The sequence below is a fragment of the Sinohyriopsis cumingii genome, chromosome 2 (assembly GCF_028554795.1).
Source record: "Sinohyriopsis cumingii isolate HCF-2022 chromosome 2, ASM2855479v2, whole genome shotgun sequence".
NCBI lineage: Eukaryota > Metazoa > Mollusca > Bivalvia > Unionida > Unionidae > Sinohyriopsis > Sinohyriopsis cumingii.
In genome coordinates this window covers 30,004,106-30,030,077 of record NC_142962.1, presented here as the reverse complement: position 1 = coordinate 30,030,077, position 25,972 = coordinate 30,004,106, and the positions used below count along the sequence as shown (strand labels likewise).

The window sequence follows — 25,972 nt, the reverse complement described above, 5'->3', positions numbered from 1 at the left end:
AGGAAGCCGACGCAGCCAATAACACTAGGCCAATTGGTTATTAAAGTACATATGGTGTCGAGAACAGTCCATTTCAGCCAAAATGGTTTGTAGAACAGTCCATTTTAGTCAAAATGGTGTCTAGAACAGTCCATTTCAGTCAAAATGATTTCTAGAACAGTCCATTTCAGTCAAAATGGTGTCATTGTAATGTCTAGTTTTAATATTTAAAAAATTTGAACAAATAAAAATGTGTAACACTTTTATATACATGTTCAAAGAGATGTAACTCCCCAAAAAATTATGAAAACTTACAGAATTATTCAGAGCTTATCAAAGATGGCAAACTAAATAACATCGGTTGTCTGAAGAAAAAAACAGACTTGCCCATGCAAATATGGTGGTGTTATTAAAATAACTCCTGTTTGGTTTGAAACAACAAGAAGTTGACAGTCTTAAGGACCACCTCAAAGAAATTATAAATTGATGAACAAAATGTCTAAGTTTACTGCATTTTCTATATCCTTAATGCTTTATGTTTTAAAATCTAGGTGTGTACAAACAAAGGGTAAGGCAAGTGAATAATACAACTTGGTGTTGTTTTTTGCATTGGCTCCTTCTGAAGTTGTTTGTAGGTATTTGATCTTTACATTGTCTGAATTATGCTCATACAGGCTGAAGTATTGTTTAATCCCTTGCAGTGATTGCTGTTTACTGATGGCAGAGTTTAATTCTTTGTATTCTTCAATTAGGGTATTTGATGAGGTTAATCCTGGGAATTAAATATATCTAAATCAAGAAAACGTTTACCAAAAATAAAAACACAAATGGAAGCACTCAAAAAAATGTCATCTTTTTGATCATTGTATTTAAAATACAAAACCATGAAAACTGAGACACACAGAAATAAATGTTACTACTGTATACTAGTTTTAACATGCTTCAATATCATCAGTCTAAAGACCAAGTAAGTCTTCCTGGACTTTATCACTGTCATGGTTTTGAAACAAGTAACAAACTAAATGTATAGTCCAATGATTTGAGCCTACCTGGAGCTACGTAGAGACGTGCCACAGCTTCAAAGTCCAGATGTTTGTCTGCCTGGTTTATTGTGCAAAAGTAAGTCAGGACAACATGCCCCTGTTCTCCAAGTAGAATATTGTCTGGCTTTAGGTCCCTAGAATGACAGAACCACAAGTGTATATGAGAGTTAGGTCCCTGAAATGACAACATCAAATGTGTTTACAAGAGTTAGGTCCCTGGAATGACAGCATCAAAGTGTATATATAAGAATCAGATAACGCCTTCAAAGGAAAGTGTGGCCTAGTAGTGAGTAATGCAGACTCAGCAGGGCAACAACAGTTCTCTAGCCTAACTAGCCCAGTCAAGTAATACTTGCCTGGTTAGTGAAATGTTTCCTGTTTAGAGACCATTATGCCTCCATTATTCTAACTAGGCTAGGCCACAAATGGAATTTGTTGCCCCTTGCTCTGGATCATGATTTAAAGGTCACTGTGATGGGGATTTCAAACTCTGGCATAACAGAAATACTGCTATTCTTCAGTCTGTTGTTGTTGATATAGGGTTTAATGCCATTTTTCAGCAAAAGTTAGGCAGCCAGTCTAAATGGTGGTGGAAGAACCAGGGAAAACCCTGGAAAGTACCAATGATCAATGAGAAGCTACTGGCAAGCTTTCTCATGTACCCATATTGGCTGAGTGATTCAGTCTGTAAAAATGAATTTTAATAATCTTTTCAAAATGCATAATGCTCAAAATTCTGATGAATATTACTCCAAATACAAAGTCAGATCCCAAATCAACTAATAATTAGTGAGACCATAAATGATGATATGCATGAGATTGTTAACAGATTTAATGAGCAATTTATTAATGTAACAAACTCGAATTCTAATACTGCAAATAGTAATGTAAAATAATAACAAATTACAAGATTTTTTTCAGTCAAAAAGTCCTGGAAATGTACAATTCATTATTCGATTTATGACATGTGAAGATTACGTGAACTGGAAGGTCAAATTCTAGGAAATCAGCTAAAACAAGTCAAATCCTAGGAAATCAACTAAAACAAGTAAAATTCAAGGAAATCAGCTGGACTGGACCATCTCTTACCAACAAAAACAATCAAATAATTACTGCAGGAATTTTTCAATACAACTGAAGACAGCTTAGATAAAACCAGTTTATTAAATGTGTTAAATATCAAACCCTGATGATTACAGACTCTATGGTTAACTGTTGAAGTACTGTTTAATTCACCCATCCCAATCTGGATTTAGACAGAACCCCTCCTGTCAAAACTCACTGATGAATGTTTGCTTCTTATGGACAGTGGACAAATGGTTGGAATGATATACCTTGATTTTAAGAAGGCCTTTAGACTTAGCTGACCATAATATGCTTGCAAGAAAACCTTGGAAGTAAAATGTGTCTTATCATTCTTGTCTGATTCAAATCAAGCCTCTCTAGCAAAATCCAACAAATAATTATTTGTAGCATTAAATCAGAGCTGATATCCATCAACAAAGGAGTTCCACAGGGATCTAATTTAGACCCTAATTTTTCACATTATTCATAAATGCCGTTGATGTACATAATAATAATAATAATAATAATAATAATAATGATAATAATGAGGACTTTGTATAGCACCTAATCTTTAGAAGCTCTAAGCACTTTACAGCATTAGATAACACATAAACATAAAAAAACATATAATATGATTACAAAAAATAAACACCATGAAATTAGAAAACATAAAAAACATGCTGAAAATATTTAAGGTAGGAAACATTATTAGGTCTTTAAGTTTGTTCTTGCAGTCGAAATAAGTGAGGTTTAAGAGCACTCTTAAATACTAAATTCCATTATCTATTAGAAACACATACATGCTCATGATATTTCTCCTTAAATACTGTAATATTTTCAGCAGATTTTACATGTAGTGGAAGCTTGTTCCACAGAACTGTACCAGAGTATTGGAAGCTCTTTTTAAATTGCTATGTTCTTGGTTTTGGTTGAAGGTTTCCATGTGATATTAATCTCAACTGATATTGTGTTGAAAAAGGCCTGAATAAGTCATGAAGATACTGTGGTGCAGTTCCATGTAGACATTTATATAAAAGAACTGCCTTATAAAAATCTATCTTGTCATATATTGTGAACCATTTGAGTTCTGTAAACAATGCTTTTGAGGGATGATCAACAGATGCATCTATAATTATGCATTCTGCTCATTTCTGAAGTTTATAAATCCTGTCAAGCTCAGATTTAGCACAGTTTCCCCATACATTTAAACAATAATCCATTGTTGGAAGAATATATGACTTGTAGTATAGATTTTGAGTTTCCATAGGTAAATATCTCTTGATTCTGCTGAGAAGAGCAATTTTGGATGACAGTGTTTTATCAATATGGTCATCCCATAATAAATTATTACCTACGGACACACCTACAAGCTTTTCATGTTTGACATTTTCTAATGGATGATTATTTGTTGCAAGAGATAGTTCTGGGTTCCCTGACTTGTGTAGATTATGTCATGTCCCCAAAATCATACATTTTGTTTTACCTTCATTAATTACAATCCTATTTTGTTGTGCCCAGTTTGTTGTTGTTGTTGCTGTGGGGTTTAACACCATTTTTCAGCACACAATAGGCTATGCATGGCGGTCAGTATTAATGGTGAAGGAAGAACCCAGAAAGAACCACTGACCTAACAGAAGCTACTGGCAAGCTTTCTCACATACCCAAATTGGTCGAATCCTAGACTCGAACCCATGCAGACAGAGATGAGATGGCAGTGATCCGTAATGGAGAGCGCTTCAGACCACTCTGACACTCGGGGCCCCGGGCCCAGTTTGAACTTGAATAAGGTCTGAGTTTAATCTCATTTGGATAACTTCATTATCAGAACTAGATGTATACAAGGTTGCATCATCTGCAAACAAGTCTGTATTTGTGGATTCACTATTTAATGGCAGCTCATCAACAAATGGTGTTAATCTCTAATAGACTGGCATCCCATAAATGAATGGTATTAATCTCTAATGGACTGGCATCCCATCAAAGAATTGTAATGAAATTGTGCTAACTTTATTACATGGAAAATGAAATAACTAAGCATTAAGAAGATGATCAATTCTGTATTTGTACATGATGATCTAGTTCAGCAATAAATATTAAAAAACTATTTAATTTTGTCATCAAAATTTAACCATTAAGAAAATAAAAGTTATAGCAAAAAACATGCATTGGGTCTTGTCGTCAAGTGTACCTGATCCATAGAATTCATGTGATATGATGCCTAGATTTCATTTAAGGTGTGCCACTATTAGTGGTTCATTGTCCATCATTGGTTAGTTTTCATTGTTTATTTCATTGTAATCCATTCCCAAAAAAGACCATTCTAAGCATCACACTATTACTTTATAGATGACTGCTTGTCAATTGTTGGGGTTAAATGAGTCCAATTAATCCAAACTAACTTAAAAAATAGTCTACACATATCTTTTAACTAAATATCTACCCTCAATCATTACAAAGAAAAATATGGAAAAAAGTATTCTGTTACTAATTGCTCCAAAATTAATGGCTGAATGAGTATTTAAAATGTTTTACGATTTGCACAAAGAATCAGGCCTCCTCTTATCAAACACACAAAGAACCAGGCCTCCCTTATCAAATGTACAAAGAACCAGGCCTCCTCTTATCAAATGCACAAAGAACCAGGCCTCCTCTCATTAAACAAACAAAGAACCAGGCCTCCTCTTATCAAATGCATAAAGAACCAGGGCTCCTCTTATCAAATGCACAAAGAACCAGGCCTCCTCTTATCAAACGAACAAAGAACCAGGCTTCCTCTTATCAACTGCACAAAGAATCAGGCCTCCTCTTATCAAACACACAAAGAACATGGCCTCCTCTTATTAAATAATAAGTCATTCAGTATGACACAATTATTGAAATCACATCAGTTTTCCATAACAATAAGTCCACACTGACGATTTATGGAAGGTCATTAATTGCTAAAGATTTCCAATGGTCTAGTATACTTTTCACAGAGGTTTTGTCTTTCCAAGGACTGTTATTGTGACTGATACAAACTGTATTGGAATTTGTTCTCTATTATTATTTTAAAATAGTGATATGCTATTCTTGGCTGAAAAAGAGTTTCCAGGAATCCAAGACAAAACCATTTTCTCTGTTTAACTGCTGAGTGTTGAAACAATCTGTGAATTCTTATGCAATAACAAGAATTTTAAGATTGCTGTGTAGTGACCATAATGGATGTGAGATCAGCACCATCTTCGTTTAGGACCAAACAGACATCATAAGAAGTCTTTTGGTGAAAACCCTATGACCATACATTCAGCGGTAGCCGAGACAAAATTTTCAAAAATGGCCATCATAGTAGTCATATTGGCTGTGCTATTGGCGCCATTTTGATTTACGACCAATATGATAAAATATCATTGGTGAAAACCTTACATCAATATAACCATTGATCCAGGATGATACATAATAAGATTTTCAAGATGGTCATATTGAATGTCAGATTGGTACCATTTCTACGTAAGATCAACTAGACATCATAAGGAGTCTTCCAGTGAGACCCTTGTCTGATTTAACTATCTGCTGAAGGGGATCAGTCATAGCAATGTTTTCAAGATGGCTGCCATGAAGACCATAATGGATGTCTGATTGGTACTGTTTGCATGTAGGTCACAACAGACATCAAAATAAGCCTTTTCATAAAATCCAAAGTCAATATGGTCATCCATTCAGACAGGAAGAGTTGCTTTAGGCTTTTCAAGATGACCATCTATGCTGGAAGAGCAGCTTTAGGCTTTTCAAGATGACCATCTATGCTGGAAGAGCAGCTTTAGGCTTTTCAAGATGACCACTGTGGTGGCAATACTGATGCCTGAGTGGCACAAGTTTCATTCAGGACCAATCAGACCTTGAGATGTGTATGTGTATGTGTGTGTATGTGCATGTGTCAGATTTCATGGCAATTCTCTAAGTGGTTTAGGAGAAGTAACAAAATTAAACTTGTTGTAACAGTCTAATGGGCAACACACAGACAAAGGATAGATGATGGATGGATGATGGCCAACAGGCCATCCCACAAGTTCTTCTGGTCTATGATCAGTATTACTAATAAAAGACAAAACTCATAACAAATCTCTCCTAAAATTCATACCAATACAACAGATCTAGAAAAAACCTGACGTTATATCAATGTAACGACTACATCATCGCAACTTTGCAGAAAGCAATGATAGATAAAAGCAGACAATCTTAAAAATCACTGATTTAAATTTGCAAACTCTCTGGAGATTCAAAGTAACAGAAATTTCATGCACTGATTACCATAGAGACATCATGCATTGATTACCATTGAGATATCATGCACTGATTAACATAGAGATATCATGCATTGATTACAACTGTTTCATGCAGTTATGTATTTACTTTGCTTATGTTAATGCTCAAAACGAAGTCAAATGGTCAAGGGTTTGGCAATCCTAAAGTTTACAATTCAAACTAATCAAATCATTTGATTCTGCACTTGAGAGATACTTTGATGTATCATTAATTCACTGAACAGAAAGGTTAATCCCACCAAACTCTGCATTCCACTGAGTTGAAAGGTCAATCACACTAAAGTCTTGAATTCCACTGAATTAAAAGGTCAATCAAACAAATGCTTTGAAGTCCACAATTAAAAGGTAATTTAGTATATCGCTAACTGAATGGAAGGGTCAATTACAATAAAGTCTTGAATTTCAGTGAATTGAAATGTCAATCACACTAAAATCTTGAATTCCACTGAATTGAAGTGCCTTATGTTACAGTCTTGAATTCCACTGAATTGAAGTGCCTCATGTTACAGTCTTGAATTCCACTGAATTGAAGTACCTTATGTTACAGTCCTGAATTCCAATGAATTGAAGTGCCTCATGTTACAGTCTTGAATTCCACTGAATTGAAGTGCCTTATGTTACAGTCTTGAATTCCAATGAATTGAAGTACCTCATGTTACAGTCTTGAATTCCACTGAATTGAAGTGCCTCATGTTACAGTCTTGAATTCCACTGAATTGAAGTGCCTTATGTTACAGTCTTGAATTCCACTGAATTGAAGTGCCTCATGTTACAGTCTTGAATTCCACTAAACTGAAGGGTCAATCTAACTAAAGTCTTGAATTTCCATTAAAATGAAGTGTCAATTATGTTATGAATCAATGGTCATAAACTAAGTAACAGAAAAATACAAAACCAACAAGTTTTATAAAACTTACAAAAAATTTAGATATTAAAGTCTTAGATGAAAATGTTAGAGGAACTTACTGCATTAAGAAGTGAATCCAAACTAATCCTTATAAAGGTCTATGAAAGTCCTAAATGAATTAAAAGTTCCTTATAAATTTAAAAACTGGAAATGTACTAGTCCTCCATGACCCGTGGCATTGTCAAGATGGCATTGTCCAGAATTCCTTCAAATAATTTATAACAGTTCCAGAATAATATCATAGTCCAAATAATGAGTTCTTTCTATTTCCATTTAACAGTTCAAACAAATGGTTTTTTCTCTTGAATAATATCTAAGTACAAGATAAAACACATCTGCAGACTTACTACAGGAACACAAGAAATGTGAATGATTCCAAAATACAGAATGAAACTGATTGCTCAGTTCTCTCTTTATATACACCATCTATTGTGACTATATTTCATAATAGACCCCACTTGATGAAACATACTACTAATTTTTGCGTCAAACTAGCCCATTCATGTGATCAAACCCAACCAATGGGAAGTTACTGAATCCTTCTAGAAATATTGAAACCCCATCAGCCAACAAGGAATTAAGCCATAGGTGTCTTTAAGTGTTATTATTAATAATCGTCAACACATGTATTTATTTATAGATCCTATACAATACCATACTCTGAACAGATGCAGGTCACTTAGACAAAACTAACTAAAGATATTCTGTATAATTTACAGCCATGAATAAAAAATATAACAATTAAATAAATTCATGTACCAGGAGTTACAAAAAACATAGATATGTATAATGATTAGACTTAAGTTTTGAATTCCACTGAGTTGAAAGGTCAATCACACTACAGTCTTTAATTCCACTAAACTGAAATGTCAATCCTACAAAAATCTCGAATTCCACTGAGTTGAAAGGTTAATCACACTAAAGTCTTGAATTCCACTAAACTGAAATGTCAATGCTACAAAAATCTCGAATTCCACTGAGTTGAAAGGTCAATCACGCTAAAGTCTTTAAGTTCACACTTGGGATGTAATTTAGTATATCATGAACTGACTAAACTGAAGGGTACAACTAAAGTCAAGTCCACTGACCTGAATTGTCGATCACAATAAAATCTTGAAGTCCACTGCATTGATGGGTCAAACACTAAAGTCCACTGAATTGTTGGGTCAAACACACTAAAGTCAAGTCCACTGAATTGATGGGTCAAACACACTAAAGTCTTCAAGTCCCGTGAAGTGATGGGTCAAACAAACAAAAGTCAAGTCCACTGAGTTGATGGGTCAAACACATTAAAGTCTTCAAGTCCCCTGAATTGATGGGTCAAACACACTAAAGTCAAGTCCACTGAATTGATGGGTCAAACATACTAAAGTCTTCAAGTCCCCAGAATTGATGGGTCAAACATACTAAAGTCTTCAAGTCCCCTGAAATAATGGGTCAAACAAACAAAAGTCCTCAAGTCCACTGAATTGATGGGTCAAACACACTAAAGTCTTCAAGTCCACTGAATTGATTGGTCAAACACTAAAGTCAAGTCCACTGAATTGATGGGTCAAACACACTAAAGTCAAGTCCACTGAATTGATGGGTCAAACACACTAAAGTTTTCAAGTCCACTGACAATAAATTGTATAAATATGATAATGAAAGCAAAACAATGGTAAAACTTCAATGCAGCTCTCTTCCGCATTAAATTGCTCATTAGAATAGGTCAATACAGGCTGATATATGTGTATATACATGAAAATGCTTCCATTTATAAGGCAAAATACAGAGATGACTAGAAAACATATCTACATCAAAATAGAATTAAGGTATGTACATACCTGCAAATGATGACTAGAAAATACATGTATATCAAAAGAGGATCAATATGGCTGCATACCTGCAAATTATACCCTGTGAATGAAGATGACACAAAGCAACAACAATTTCCGCTGCCCAACGTTTGATGAAAGTCTCTGGAATTTTAACTTGCTCTGGGTGAGACTCGGAGAGATCCATCTGTTCAAAGAATTGTGATATACTCTTAGCTCTTAACCTCGATGGTGATTTCACATCTTCCTCTGTTGAAAATGATCGGCTAAACTCCTTGGAATTAATTATGTTCAGTGATAGTTTTCGTGATGTGGAGACCTGTCTGTCTGACATGGTTGAAGATGATCTTGACCTCTCCTGTGAAGAGTGGGGCTCTGGCCCTGTGTTGCATGTTTGTGAATCAGATATTTGTTCACTATAATCACATGCAGCTGAATTGTTGAAATTATCCGACATTAACTCCTCTTGTATTACATTTTGATTTGAAACAATATCTCCTGCATGACTGTTTATATCTGAGCCACTCTTTGTAACTTCTGCTTTGTGATCATTTGTAAAGTCTTCCTCCTGTAGTGAGTCAGACTGACTACTTGAAGAATCTGCTGTCCTATACATATCATATACATTTAGTTCTTCCACACTATCACTTGTGGTAAGTTTTGATTCAAAGTTGTGATCACTGGCATTGTTTGTTTTTTCTTCTGAATTTATATTATTGCCATTTGATATTCCCTTTGATTTATCTTGTGAGAGTGTTCTTTCAACTGACCTGAGCAACTGTTTGGCACTTTCTATAATATCATTACTGTCAGCCTCTGTCACGCCACTGGAGGCTGAAATCCCATTGGTATTATTTATTGAGTAACTCCTATTTTCACTCTGAATATTCCTATCACAGAAAACAGTGTTTACATCTGATGCATTTTCCCCATCATTCTCAATGATTCCAGCAATAATATCAACATGGTCAGACACAGTGCTGTTGAGTCTTGAAGAATCATCAGCACTGTCAAAGCTATTGATACTGAAATATTTTAAAGATGTTTTGTGTGTACTTAACACATCTTGAAATTGAGAATTTGGAGAAATGTTTGATTCATTGTCTACAGTTGGCGTCTCCAAGTCTGACATTTCGTTATCTGCATCTTGACCCTCCCCTGATGACAAACTGAAATTCCTACAGTAATCCAATCTATTGTTTACATTGCTACCTTCAACACTGCCATTGCATGAATTGTTTGTTTCTTCATTCTGGTTAACACAGTGAAAAGTAATATCCAAGTCATTACTATCTTTTGAAAATTTCACAACCGATTTTCTGTCAGTTTTATCTGAAATATCTGAATTTCTCAAAGCATCTTTCATCACCAATAATGTCTTGTCCTGTTCAGGTTTCATAGATTTATGTAACTGACTGCTGACTTTATCCTTTTCATTTGAATGTAATTTGCAGCCAGTGTAAATATTGCGGCCTCGATCTCTTCCCATAACGTTTTCTCCAAGCTGACTGTCCTTGTTATGTGACTGAGCATAAGTGAGGTAGGCACCAATGTAATTCCACAATTTACCTCCACTTGCATATTGTAAAAGTAGATAAATGGCATTTTCTGTCCTATAAAATTTATGAAGCTGCACCATATATGGGCAAGAAGTTGGCAAGATATTTGGGGTTTTCTTACACTGGACACTTGATTTATACACAACCTGAAATTAGAAGAACAGGACAATGTAAAAAGGTTGAGACAGTTCAAAGGTTATTATAATGACCTGCTATCAAAGAATGTGTGTGTGTGTGATTAGGATTTTTAACATAGCTTTAAAAGAATTTCAGTCATATATCGCTACGATGTCTGCAGTGTGGCAGTTTATAGTGATGTCTAGCATTGGGGCATCATGCTGTGGACATGTAGCATGATGTCCCACCCAGTCGCATTATCCTACACCAGACTGACCAGTCCTAACACTAACCTCTTAATGCTGAGCACCTAGAGAGGCAGCTGTTAGTACCAATTTTAGAAGTCTTTGGTATGACTCGGCTGGGGTTCAAACCCATGACCTCCCAATTCTGAGACCGACGCTCTAACCACTAGGCCACCAGAGCAGTATCTGTTATCAAAAAACCGGTTCAGTATTAGTTTTTGTGTGCTTGAAAGTCAAAGGAAAATATAAATTTAAAACTAAGAACTGTTTTTGAATCTACCAAGATTCTATAAAAAAGATGAGCAAGGTTAATCTGCAAAAGTAAATATGTGAACAATCTACAAATAGCTGAGAAAACTTTCTTTTCTTTTGAAACTCCATCATAGTATACATACAAAACTTTGTCTCAAGAGACTTTTAATCAGATGACATTAGAATATACAACCTAAAACTTAAGTCTCAATAGGCTTCTAATCAGACGACGTGAATATACAACCTAAAATTTAAGTCTCAATAGGCTTCTAATCAGATGACCTTAGAATATACAACCTAAAATTTAAGTCTCAATAGGCTTCTAATCAGATGACATGTGAATATACAACCTAAAATTTAAGTCTCAATAGGCTTCTAATCAGATACATAACCTGTTCTACTAAACTCATCAAACAAAATATCCTGTTGTGTACAATATACACCTTTCTACTAAAGTTGTCAGACACCATATCCTTTTGTGTACAATATACACCTTTCTACTTAACTCACCAGACACCATATCCTACTGTGTACAATATACACATTTATACTAAACTCATAAGACACCATATCTGTTGTGTACAACACATACCTTTCTACTAAACTCATCAGACACCATATCCTTTTGTGTACAATATACATCTTTCTACTAAACTCTTCAGACACCATATCCTGTTGTGTACAATATACACCTTTCTACTCAACTCATCAGACACCATATCCGTTTGTGTACAATATACATCTTTCTACTAAACTCTTCAGACACCATATCGTGTTGTGTACAATACACACCTTTCTACTAAACGCATCAGACACCATATCCTGTTGTGTACAATACACACCTTTCTTCTAACATCATTAGACACCATATCCTGTTGTGTACAATATATGCCTTCTAACTATAATCATCCTGACTTTTCAAACTGTATAACAGGTAATGTTATAGTTCAGTCGCATAATGCTCTCCTGATAACATAGGCCTCAGCATTTCTCATCTCTGTTGATATCTTGCTAAAGAAAGTCACTCCACCATTTTCAATAATGAGATGACTATTTTTTGTTAAGCAACATTTGATTGGCTGATAACATTTACAATGTTTTACTGTGTCTCTTTTTATAGCAAATGTGGAACAATGAAAATCTGTGACACTGAAAATAATATTACGAAATTTTGCTAGAAATTAAAACAATAAATAGCTGTTTTTCTTTTCTTTTGTTTTAATATTTTATTTAATGCATGCATCTAAAATAAAAATGCATACTTTCTGTTGCACTCCAAGTTGTAAACGCACGCTCCCTTCTAACCAAAAGAAATATAGGTAACCCATCTGAGCACTGTATCATATGGTCAATATACAGAATTTGACAGATTTGCAAGAAATCATTTACATTACTAAATCAAGGAAATGGAATACTCAAATAAATAAATATGGAATTCATTAAACTATTTCGTTAAACAATTCAGACTTTAAGAGTCATAGGTACACTCCATTAAAATAAAAATACAGTATTTGTCCAACAAATAGCCATAAATTACTCCAATGGCAGATGGGCTTTATAATCAGATGAAAAGATCTTGAGCTCATTTTGGAGAAATTTTTCTAAAGTTGTTAAAAAATAGGCTTATGAGCAAGCACTAATCACTGGATGAATGGACTTATCAGCAAGCACTGGTCACTGGATGAATGGACGTATCAGCAAGCACTGGTCAATGGACGAAAGGACTTATCAGCAAGCAATGATCACTAGATGAATGGACTTATCAGCAAGCACTGGTCACTGGATGAATGGACTTATCAGCAAGCAATGATCTCTGGATGAATGGACTTGTCAGCAAGCAATGATCACTGGATGAATGGACTTATCAGCAAGCACTGGTCACTGGATGAATGGACTTATCAGCAAGCACTGATCACTGGATGAATGGACTTATCAGCAAGCACCAATCACTGGATGAAAGGACTTATCAGCAAGCACTGATCACTGGATGAATGGAATTATCAGCAAGCACTGATCATTGGATGAATGGAATTATCAGCAAGTTCTGATCATTGGATAAATGGACTTATCAGCAAGAACTGATCACTGGATGAATGGACTTATCAACATGCACTGGTCACTGGATGAATGTACTTATCAGCAAGCAATGATCATAGGATGAATGGAATTATCAGCATGTACCGATCTCTGGATGAATGGATTTATCAGCAAGCACCAATCACTGGATGAATGGAATTATCAGCAAGCACTGATTATTGGATAAATGGGCTTATCAGCAAGCACTGATCTCTGGATGAATGGACTTATCAGCAATCGCTGATCACGGCATGAATGGACTTATCAGCAAGCACTGATCATAGGATGAATGGACTTATCAGTAAGCACTGATCACTGGATGAATGGAATTAACAGCAAAGCACTGATCATTGGATAAATGGACTTATCAGCAAGCACTGATTACTGGATGAATGGACTTATCAGCAAGCACTGATCATTGGATGAATGGACTTATCAGCAAGCACTGATCACTGGATAGGTGGGCTTTTCAGCAAGCACTGTTCATTGGATGAATGGACTTAGCAAGCACTGATCATTGGATGAATGGAATTATCAGCAAGCACTGACCATTGGAAAAATGGACTTATCAGCAAGCACTGATCATTGGGTGAATGGACCTATCAGCAAGCACTGATCATTGGATAAATGGACTTATCAGCAAGAACTGATCACTGGATGAATGGATTCATCAGCAAGCACTGATCACTGGATGAAAGACTTATCAGCAAGCACTGATCATTGAATACAAACTGTATTTATAATCAAACAATCAGAGCTGAAAATCTGACAGTCTTGATATAAAACAATTTTACAGACTGACAAGCTCTAAGTTACAAGAAAGTTTTAAACAGTCTATTTCCTCTGAATATTCCTGGGATGGTTCATAATCAAACTGTTAGAAACATATAACAGATACATTTAAAGTGTATTCATTTCTGTGTGTGCTTCTACACTGCCAAATAAAATACAGTACTTATTTGTTCAAAATGCAACATTAAGGGTTGATTAGCCTACCAAATTTTCTTAATGGCCTGAAAGTTTTGATTTTTTTTTAAAAATGTGCACTGTTTAAAGAAACAAAATGGCCTGACCCATGACCCATTAAAAGTGCCTGACCCATCAAAAGCACCTGACCCATAAAATGGACCTGCCCATTAGGTTCCTTGCCTATCAAAAGTGCCTGGCCCATCAAAAGCACCTGACCCATCATAATGGCCTGACCCATCACAAAAGCCAGTCCCATCAAAAGCACCAACTGATTTTTAATACAAAAAGATCCCTGTAGTCTTGCAAGTTGTATGAATTCAAGGCTGAAAGGCTATTTCTTGCATGCAGAGTCAAAAAGAGCACAGAAAATGTGTAATACACATGAAAAAACGAAATAAAAATTTCAGTATACTGTACATTTAAAAAAATGTTTTCTCTTGTATATGAAGCCAAAAAATTACAACAGTACCTTCATTACATATGTTTCTTCTGTGCTTTTATCCAGAACAAGGAGAGTTTTGTCTATGGTTCCAAGTACTTTGAAGTTTTTCAGTTCTGACTGGGAACCTTGAAGGAAGGCAAGAGATGGATCTGCCTCTATGAGTAGAGATGATGCACTGTCAACCTGTAAGAATGGAGCATACTGGAGTTTTATATTAATGTAAGATTGAATTTTACACATGGTAACAATTTAAGGGAGACAACTGCATATGGTGGATATACAGTTTAATAAAGACATCATTTTGGCATTAACTTCTACTGAAGGTCTTAAAGAATGGCTGCAAGTAAAAGAGGACTACAAAATTCACAAGAAACCCCTCCCCATTCTGTGCAATAAAGTGACAAATTAAAAATGGTCACATTATCAATTTTTTTAAAGATGCACCAGCATTGCAATAATAAATGGCTGAGGTGAAAAAATAGAATTAGGACCTCAACATTGTGTGTGTGTGTGATTTGGATTTTTAACGTAACTTTAACAATTTTTCAGTTTTATCGCTATGATGTCTGCAGTGCAGCAGTTTATAGCGGTGTCTAGTACAGGGACATCATGCCACAGACATGTAGCATGATGTCCCACTCAGTCACATTATCCTGACACCAGGCTGACCAGTCCTAACATTAACCTCTTAATGCTGAGCGCCAAGCGAGGCAGCTGTAAGTACCATTTTTAGAATTCTTTGGTATGACTTGGCCGGGGATCGAACCCACAACCTTCCACATCCCACATGGACACTCTATTCACTAGGCCATATGATTTGTAAGCAATGCTAAATAAATACTCAACAAGAGATGATTTGGACCTATTTCAAGTGTGCAACTTTCAGCCAAAAATGCAATGCAAATTTAGTATCAACTGGCATACTGAAACTAGAGTTACAGATCAGCAGAAAGGACAGACTGACAATAGATGGATGAATAAAGTCAAATTGGACATAATGTCTACTTCTTTATGCAATGCACCAGACAGAGTTAATGGATTTGTTTTTATAATACAAGTCATTAATGTAGCAATATATATTGTTATAATACAAGTCATTAATGCAGCAATATATGTTTTTATTGTATAAGTCATTAATGTAGCAATATATATTGTTATTATATGTCATTAATGCAGCAATATATTTTGTTATTATATAAGTCATTAATGTAGCAATATATTTTCTTATTATATAAGCCATTAATGTAGCAATATATGTTGTTATTATATAAGTCATTAATGTAGCAATATATTTTGTTATTATAAAAACCATTAATGTAGCAATATATGTTGTTATTATATAAGTCATTAATGTAGCAATATATTCTGTTATTCACAAGTCATTAATGTAGCAATATATGTTGTTATTATATAAGTCATTAATGTAGCAATATATGTTGCTATTATACAAGTCATTAAGTTAGCTATATATGTTGTTATTATAAAGTCATTAATGTAGCAATATATTTTGTTATTAATTAGTCAATAATGTAGCAATATATTCTGTTATTCACAAGTCATTAATGTAGCAATATATTTTGTTATTAATCAGTCAATAATGTAGCAATATATTCTGTTATTCACAAGTCATTAATGTAGCAATATATGTTGTTATTATGTAAGTCATTAATGTAGCAATATGTTGTTATTATACAAGTCAATAATGTAGAAATATATGATTTTATACACGTCATTAAGTTGGCAATATATGTAACAACTCAGTGCAACATTAGGATTCACTGAGTAATTCTTTTCCAATAAGTTTCAGAATTTGAGCCAACAAATTTACAGCCACATCAACTCTGGGAAGAAAAAAAAATTCAAACAGGTATGAAATGCCATGTTAAGTGATACTTCAGAAGTAATGAAGCAGCCGATGTCCTAGAATTAAAACCTATCTGTAGCTCATCACATGTATACTGCAACAATCAGTCATAAAATGACCATGCATTTTTTTCATATGTGAAAGCAATATTGCATCAAGATTTTAATAAATTTGATCATGTTTCCTTTGACCGCCAGAAAAAGGTGTGGCCAACAAAGTGAGGTAGTGGGGCTCAGTGGTAATTACGAAAAAAACTGACTAAAGATTATATACCAGCAGAATAAATCATTAGACTGTCACTTACCAAATAAATTTGATTGTAAGTCAAGTCAAACTGCAAACTTCACAGACCCAGATGTGCCACTGCAAAATGCACAGACAGATCTGGGTCTTTCCAGTTTATTAGGAGTAATTATTAGAGCAAACAACACAGACCTTGATCTGCCAGTGCATAATGTTGTTTGAAGTTGGACTCGACTTGAACACAAGTATACAGTATATGTAATGCAAAAACACTGCAGGTGTACTATGTTTATCATTCTAACTACTTCTAAGCTATGCAAAAGAACAGCAACTAAAAGCCCTAATATTAAAGAACAGTAACCAAAAACTGTAATGTTAAAGAGCAGCAACAAAAAGCCCTCACAATAAAGAACAGTAACCAAAAACATTAATGCGAAAGAACAGCAACTGAAAACCTTTATGTTGAAGAACACTAATTAATAACCTTAATGTTGAAGAAGAGAAAATGAAAACCTTAATATAAATAATAATGAAGAACAGTAACTGAAAACCTTAATGTAGCAGGACAGAAACCAAAAGCAATAATGTTCAAGTACAGTAACTGAAAATCTTAATGTGACTTTTGTTTCTTTTATATTCATAATATCAACCTAATTGCCCCCATCCAAAAAATTCTGCAATAACAAAGAAAAAAATATTTGAAGCTAATATCGACTTAATTGCATCAAATTGTCCTCTGTTCCAAAATTCTGAAATAAAGAAAAAAGAATCTTTCAAGCACATCTGGATGTTAGGATCAACATTATACTTGAAGCACAAACATTAATACTTTCAATGATAGTCCACATCACATGCACACAAACAATAATACTTTCAATGATAGTCCACATCACATGCACACAAACATTAATACTTTCAATGATAGTCCACATCACATGCACACAAACATTAATACTTTCAATGATAGTCCAAATCACATGCACACAAACATTAATACTTTCAATGATAGTCCACATCACATGCACACAAACATTAATACTTTCAATGATAGTCCACATCACATGCACACAAACATTAATACTTTCAATGATAGTCCACATCACATGCACACAAACATTAATACTTTCAATGATAGTCCACATCACATGCACACAAACATTAATACTTTCAATGATAGTCCACATCACATGCACACAAACATTAATACTTTCAATGATAGTCCACATCACATGCACACAAACATTAATACTTTCAATGATAGTCCACATCACATGCACACAAACATTAATACTTTCAATGATAGTCCACATCACATGCACACAAACATTAATACTTTCAATGATAGTCCACATCACATGCACACAAACATTAATACTTTCAATGACAGTCCACATCACATGCACACAAACAATACTTTCAATGATAGTCCACATCACATGCACACAAACATTAATACTTTCAATGATAGTCCACATCACATGCAAACAAACATTAATACTTTCAATGATAGTCCACATCACAGGAATTCTTGCAACAGAAGTCCTAATCATATGCATGAAAACATTAATATTTGCAAGAGAATATGCACACATGCAGGAATTCTTGCAATAGAAGTCCTTATCACATGCACACAAACAGGAATACTTTCAATGGAAGTGAACATCACATGCACACAAACAGGAATACTTTCAACAGAAGTCCACAGCACATGCACACACACATCAATACTTTCAACAGAAGTCCACAGCACATGCATACAAGAATGAATAATTTCAACAGAAGTTCATATCACATGAATACAAGCATGAATACTATGAATAGAAGTCCACATCACATGCACACATACATGAATACTTTAGTCCACAGCACATGTATACAAACATGAACACTTTCAATAGAAGTCCATATCACATGCATATAAGCATGAATACTTCCAATAGAAGTCCACATCACATGCATACAAACATGAACAATTTCATTGGAAATCCACATCACATGAACACAAGCATGAATACTTTCAACAGAAATCCACATCACATGCACACAACCATGAATACTTGCAACAGAGTCCATATCATATGCACATTATTTACAGGAACAGTTTCAATTTTCAGGTGTAATATATTTTCTGCTTCATTTAAAGTTTTAATTGACAGGTTGGTGTACGTAAAAATCATCACTTTCTGCTATGTTCTTAGCGATCCTAAGGGTCTTCCTAGTCACCAAAGCAAATACAGTTTGAAAGAAACACAGCTCAAATCAGGTCAATCAAAATTGACTATTTCGTGAGCTTTCTGGCATTTATAACCGCACAAATGAAATACATTGTCTTAATATAACCTATGAAATGGGAAAGTGAATCAGTTTATCCTGTCAACTGTCAGGAAAGCAGCAAACTTGATATTTCTACAAAAGCAATTAATCACTTTCCCAATTATCTTCCTGTACACACTTAGCACTTTCATCCCCTTCACTGGAATCAACTCTCTCGAAAATCAAAAGGCTATTACATTTGAGCTGTTTCTCCATTCTGTCACATAGCAGGTCTGGGTTACATGGTAATATAAGACAGCCAATCAGAACTTAGCATCCAACAATTACATCAATGACTGGTTTATTAATTTTACCAGACAGAGCCAGCATAGTCTTCCATGTAAACTCACTTATAAGACGAGTCCAACTGCAAACTGCGCAGACTCAGATCGGCCATCACATAATGTACCGGCAGATCTGCATCTGTGTAGTCTGTTGGGAGTAATCAGCAAAACAAACACTATAGACCCTGATATCACATTATGATATTGCAGATCATGATCCATGTTGTTTGCAGTTGACTTGTAAGCAAGCATATACAACACAGTTGCAAAATTTATATAATTCTTGGAACTATGATTACGTTTTATGCCATTCCAAGGAAAATTTGAAACTGTGTGAATGTTGCATGCAACACTGTGGCAAGTGTCTTTCTAGAACCAGGAGTAATAGGTTACTGCAATTGTATGGGAAAATATGAATGAGTTTTTTGGATGGAATACCGCACAACCTTGGGAGTGCAGTATATCCATCCGACAAAACGAGTTCATATTTTCCCATACAAATGCAGTAACCTATTTATTATATGCTCATTTTCTTATTCTACCTAAGGCTTAATTATATAAACAAAGTACACTACAAGAAACAACGTAAATGAATGGATGCCGTATTCCAAACTAAATACACAAGAGCAGATTCATCACTACACAACAACAACATTATTAATGCGCACATAACTCGGCCCAGAAAAATTTGAACTTAGTTGCGCGCTCAGCATAACTTTCAAAAGAAAATGGCGTGTTGAGTTAAAATTGAAATTTGAAGTCATATTCTGAATGAATGTGCACTGCAACAACTTTTCCATTTGATCTGGAATGACAAAATTTGGGTATTTTGTTTTGATTCTATGAAAGTTCATGATTTTGAACTGGATTCATCTGTGCAAATTGTACATGAAATACATCGGGCTGAAGCAGCATGGGAGAAGCGTGTTTACATCTGCAAGTGTGTTAGTTCTGTCATTGACTATTTGAAATCATAATGTGGGAAATATATGAAATGTTTCAATTGCAATTAACAAAAAGACGCTATTGAATTTAATGTTTATTTCATTTTGAGTGTAGTAAAGAAGATGTAATTGCACTTGGAATATAGTTGAAATTACAGTACAATTTCGAAATGTGTAATCAAGCTTGAGAACTCATGACATGGCTCATGTAATTTGGATTTGCAGAACTAAGAAAGTACATTTTGAGGAAATTCTGGATGTAAAACTGTAAGTATATTTTTTTGCCATTCTTATTACCAGCTAAAGCAGACAGTTTATGCCTTTATAACTTGCATGTTATTTGTAGGTACCAAGGAATTTTATGAAATCTGGTGTCTATCACAAAATCTGAAACAATGTATCAAAAAATTAACGTGGAATGTAGCAAAGCAGTTGGTATGTTGCAGTCCACCAAACATCTGCTTTAGTTCATTCAGAAACAAATTTAATCAGCCTAAATGTATTGTACCTACTATGCGAATGTACATGATTTATTTACAAAGTAGTTCCTAATAAACTATTGGGCACACGTGTCCTGCACGTGGGTGCAATATGAAGCTGTGCAATATCGTAAAATAATGAACGATTCTGATAATGTAAAGTTAACAGAGAATAAAATGAGCATATAATAATACAAGAGTTATGTCACATTGTAAACAACGTGGTCATAAGAGCTAAATGTTAATATTAATGTGTGTGTGTGTGTGTGTGAGAGAGAGAGAGAGAGAGAGAGAGAGAGAGAGAGAGAGAGAGAGAGAGAGAGAATTTGAATTTTTAATGTAGCTTTAAAAAAAAATCAATCATATCGATATGATATCTGCATAGTGCCAGTTTGCAGTGAATTAAAACACTGGGGCATCATGTCACAGACATGGGATCAGGTTCCACCCAGTCACATTATCCTCACACCAGGCCAACCGGTCCTAACATTAACTTCTCAATGCTGAGTGCTTAGCGAGGCAACTACTAGTACCATCTTTTAAATAAGTCTTTGGCATGACTTGGCCGGGGTTTGAACCTGCGTCCTCAATCATCCAAGGCAGATGCTCTCCAACTGATGCCATCTGAGCAGTCATCATCACTAACACTGCATGGATGTAGTGATATCATGCATATTTGAACACAGAGCTTCAATAAATACGACAGAAGGGGGTAGGAATATATAAGTGTAATTAGGATTGAAAGTGAAGGATGCATACTGCCCATCTTTTCTCATCTTGGTTTTCCTTGGAAAGGTATTTGTTGTATAAGTCCTCAGCCTTCATCAGATATTGGGCTGTTTTCCTCCGGACAGCATCTCGCCTAGCCTTGTTCTTGTCACCTGTGTTTTGTATTAGAAAAAACTGAGTTAAAAACATTGTTGCACAAGCATACAGTGAAATGATGTGCAATTCTTGAACAGTACTTCAAACAACTTCAGTACAAAATTTCAACATGGACAGCACTGTTGGCTATGTCACCACTGCTTGACAACGCTGTTGGCTATGTCACCACTGCAAAGAGGTATATCTGTCTACTAACTCCTAGTCTTTACAGCCCTGGTTTGTACTACATGGAGAGTTTTTACAAAGACTTTCAAGGAGTTCTAAAAGTTTTCAAATTAGCACCATTTAAAAATGAAAATCAAATTTCTTCCATATTTTAGATAGTTTATCATTGCATAAATATACAGAAAAGATAACTGAAGGACTATAGCGAAGGAATACAGCTCCAACTGCTATCATGTGTCTTCTGATATTCATATGGGGGTACATAAATAACAAACATTTTGGATGAAAAAGTGATACATTTTTTTAAACAGATCCCAGATAAATTCAAAAAGTCTTTGGCAAAATTCAAGTAATTTCCCAACAAATTCAAATTATTCTGAAAAATAAACCAGCTACATTAAATTCAAATTTTCAAATCATCCTCTTGAACTCAAGGATTTTTAAAGTTGTATGAAACAAGCAACTATTAATGCTGACAAGACAAAAATCAACATGAAAGAAAGGATACAATATAATTAAAGATGAAAAAAATTATACAAGGATATGATATATTTCAAGGTCAAACAAATCAGACTGAGTAATTAACAGAAACTGTTAAGAACAATATTCAGTTTTTAATGTTCAGTTCTAAAAAGTAATTAACAGGGAGAGAAAATATGATCCTTGTGCCTGATCCAAATCTGAATATTTTCAACTTTCAATTCTGAAAGGTCAATCCTTTTATTTGACATACACATATCCAAACAAAAATTTCTGAATATTTATGCTATGCTGTTAAAAGGTGATACATGTTACAATAACAATGCACTAAAGTGGGCACTAAACCACACACCTATATAACATAAGAATTCCTGATTAATCTGTACAGATGACACTTAACAAGCTCGACCCATCAGATGTAATGTCATCTGTCTGATTGAAATCTGATCCAAAGTACAGCCTTTACCTGTTAACAAGCTCAACCCATCAGATGTAATGTCACCAGTCTGATCCGAAGTACAGCCTTTACATGTTAACAAGCTCAACCCATCAGATGTAATATAAACATGTAATATTGAAGGTGGGGGCTGGATGGTAAACCTAATTTTAATTATGTAATGTTTAAATGCTACTAATGCCAAGTTCCCAGTCCGAGCTGAATATTCCCTTCTCAAATTAGTTACTGGAATCCCAGAAATACCTTCCTCTCTTTTAACTTTAGTTTTGTACTTAGAATCCAAAGGGCAGGGGACACTGTGTCCCTTGCATTCCAGGTTACACTGTGTCCCTCACATTCCAGGTGTCACTGTGACACTGACCATCAAGATTTTAGGGGATACACAACATTTGAAAGTGACAAAGGAAAATTGTAGCCCATAAGGCACCAGTAGTGCTAAAAAGATGAATTTTAGTTTCTGCAAACATTCTGCCCCTTTAACTTTATATTTTTCTTCTTGGACAATTACATTAATGCAGTAAATGTTTGTCCTTGTGATCAAGTAACTCATGAAAACATTAGCATATTTGAATATCTGGCCAAACTGAATTAATCATGGTATTTTCTGTTCCAGAACTCGCTCTCATTGAACTTTGGTGTTCACTCATTTTCTACTGGCATTTATTATAATAAATACCCAAGTCTTTTTAAGTACTTTTCTTTTCAAATAAATAAAATAATAAATGATGAATTACAATATGTAGTCTCCTTTATCATTAATTCAGAATCTGAATAAACTAAATCTTCAATGGGTGTGAATTTAATCTCAAAAATCTATTTCAAAAGTGGTGGTCAATTAATACACAGCAACTGAGCTGACTACCACAAACCTTGAATGTTCTTTTTTGATCAGATATGCTATTGTTTGTAATAAATGTTCACTGTCATCTTACATTTTTCATCAGCCTTTAGTCACTCTGGCCGCTGCTAGCACCAACACTAACATGGATCAACATCCATTAAAGGAAAAGTTGTACACATCATTTTCAAAAATTTTTTTTCTGACAAAGAAGCATGCCCTGAGGGGTAAAAAAGGTGAAGATTTTGTGGACATAAGGCTTAAAATTGCAGGAAATCCATGAGATGGTGCTCACAATGCAACACTGGAGTTAGACTGAGACTACAGTGCATTAGAGCATGGTGGGAGTAAGGAATCTTTGCAATAGTATCAGGTTAGTATTACATAATTACAGTTAGTTACAAAAAGTAGATTTTAACTGTAGCACATTACTTGCCACTGTTACATTGCTGAATTTACCAGTTAGGGGAAGGCTGATGGCCCCAATCAAAGAACTAGCATAAAAAACGAAAGAACTGACCCACACAGTAAGGGCATTCACTACTGTGAGCTGGCAGTGGCTTGGCCACATGTTGTGCAGTCACTATTGGAACTACAAGTCAATACCATTGTTCTGATGCACAAAATATTGAAAGTAAAAGGATGAATAGTTAGTGTGAAACTACATACAGGCCCAAGATTCAGCATAAGCCCTAACCTCGTGGGCTTTAAATGTCATGAAAAAAGTCCATCGTGGGGAGGAAATGAAAATCTCTCTTAATAGTGAGAACAATCAACCTGGAAATGGTGGCTGGCAAATTATCAAAGGAACTATTGTGACAAGAAAGAGATGATTCTGACCATTCCTTCTCTGTTATGAGGAAGCCAAATAAAATCTTGAAGACCTAACTAGGTAAAGAGCCTATCTTGATCATTCCCAGCACAAATATGACTAAGACCGAAGGTAGCTGATTGTTAACTAGAAATCCAGGTTGGCAAAGAAGAAATATTGAGTCAGAGTTACCACCAGTGAATCATAATGAACCCTTTTCTACTGACAAACTATGAAGCTCTCTCTCCTTCTGTATGACATAACGGATAAAAGGAAGACTGCCTAAAGTGTAAGGTTCTTTAAGGTTGATATGATGATTTAGACAATGCATAAAAAAACACAAAAGGTTCCATACAGGGCATTAATGAAGGAGATACTAGTCTCTGAAGCTTAAAATACCTGACCGAATCAGAAAGAGAGGATCTGACATAATGGCAGAACCACTGAAAAGTTTGAGCATTGGAAATGGCTTCCCTATATCCCTTCATAGTTGAAACAGAACATTCTCTTTCCTTAAAAAGAAAGAAAAGAAAGTTTGCAACTACATTTAAGGGGAGACAACTAGGATCGATGTTAACTTCTGCTACACCGAATTAGAAAACGTTCTCCACTTTGCATGGTATGCTGTGGAAGTGAATTGCCTCCTAGTCTGGGCCATGCAATTTGCAACCTGTATGAAAACTGGTCTTGGCATATCAACAGAATTTGCAGGTTGTTGTGTAGGGGAGACCTCCTGTACTGTGACAGCATGTCCCTTTACTGTTGAAATCTCCTGAACTTGTCACCCAACAGGTCAACATGGTTGCTGCAACATGACCACTGGAGGCAAAGGGGATGGGGTGGGTGGATGGGACTATCATGATAAGCCATAATGTGGAGATCCTGACTCAATGGAGAACCTACAGAATTATTTTGAAAGGTATTGATGCAAATGTGTACGGACAATCTCATTTCAGGCTGAAATCACCCAATGCCCTAGGCTTATGATCTGGGCAAGGGAGAGATATAAAAACTGAGCTTGTTCAGTCTCATAGCAAACTAATCCACAAATAGTTTTCCCTACAGATGAAAAAAGCATTTCTGGTATCAACTGGTCCAGACACCATACCATGAGGACTGTAATGCCCAATGTGGACAGGTTGTCTGCCAGGATATTCCTTTTGCACAGAATATGGTGGACTTGCACATTGGAGGAGTTTCCACATTTCCAGGCAAACAGTTCCATGCAAACAGAACGAGCATGTGTACCTCTCTGATGCCTAAGTTATGCTAGTACTTACTTCTTGTTTGAGATGGCCATAACACAGCAAAGCCTTGTGAGGTTGAGATACCCCTGCACCCTTGTGAGGCTAGGTATTCTGCCTGCATTTCTAGACTGTTTAGATGAACCATCACTTCTTCCAGAGACCAAAGTCCCTGAAGAACTAACCCGGCTGG

The 25,972-nt window shown here is 35.2% G+C and overlaps 1 protein-coding gene across 1 annotated transcript in view; it reads right to left on the bottom strand.

The window, feature by feature from the left end:
- The window catches only part of LOC149804549 (inactive ribosomal protein S6 kinase delta-1-like), an 80,608-nt gene that overhangs the window by 8,203 nt on the left and 46,433 nt on the right, over positions 1 to 25,972 (bottom strand). Inside the window, exons 9-12 of the mRNA XM_089941406.1 lie at positions 21,659 to 21,780; positions 14,800 to 14,955; positions 9,181 to 10,817; positions 1,029 to 1,156 (exon numbers count right to left, since the gene is read on the bottom strand). Of these exons, the coding sequence (XP_089797532.1) occupies positions 1,029 to 1,156; positions 9,181 to 10,817; positions 14,800 to 14,955; positions 21,659 to 21,780 (2,043 nt within the window). The remainder of the gene's footprint in view (positions 1 to 1,028; positions 1,157 to 9,180; positions 10,818 to 14,799; positions 14,956 to 21,658; positions 21,781 to 25,972) is intronic.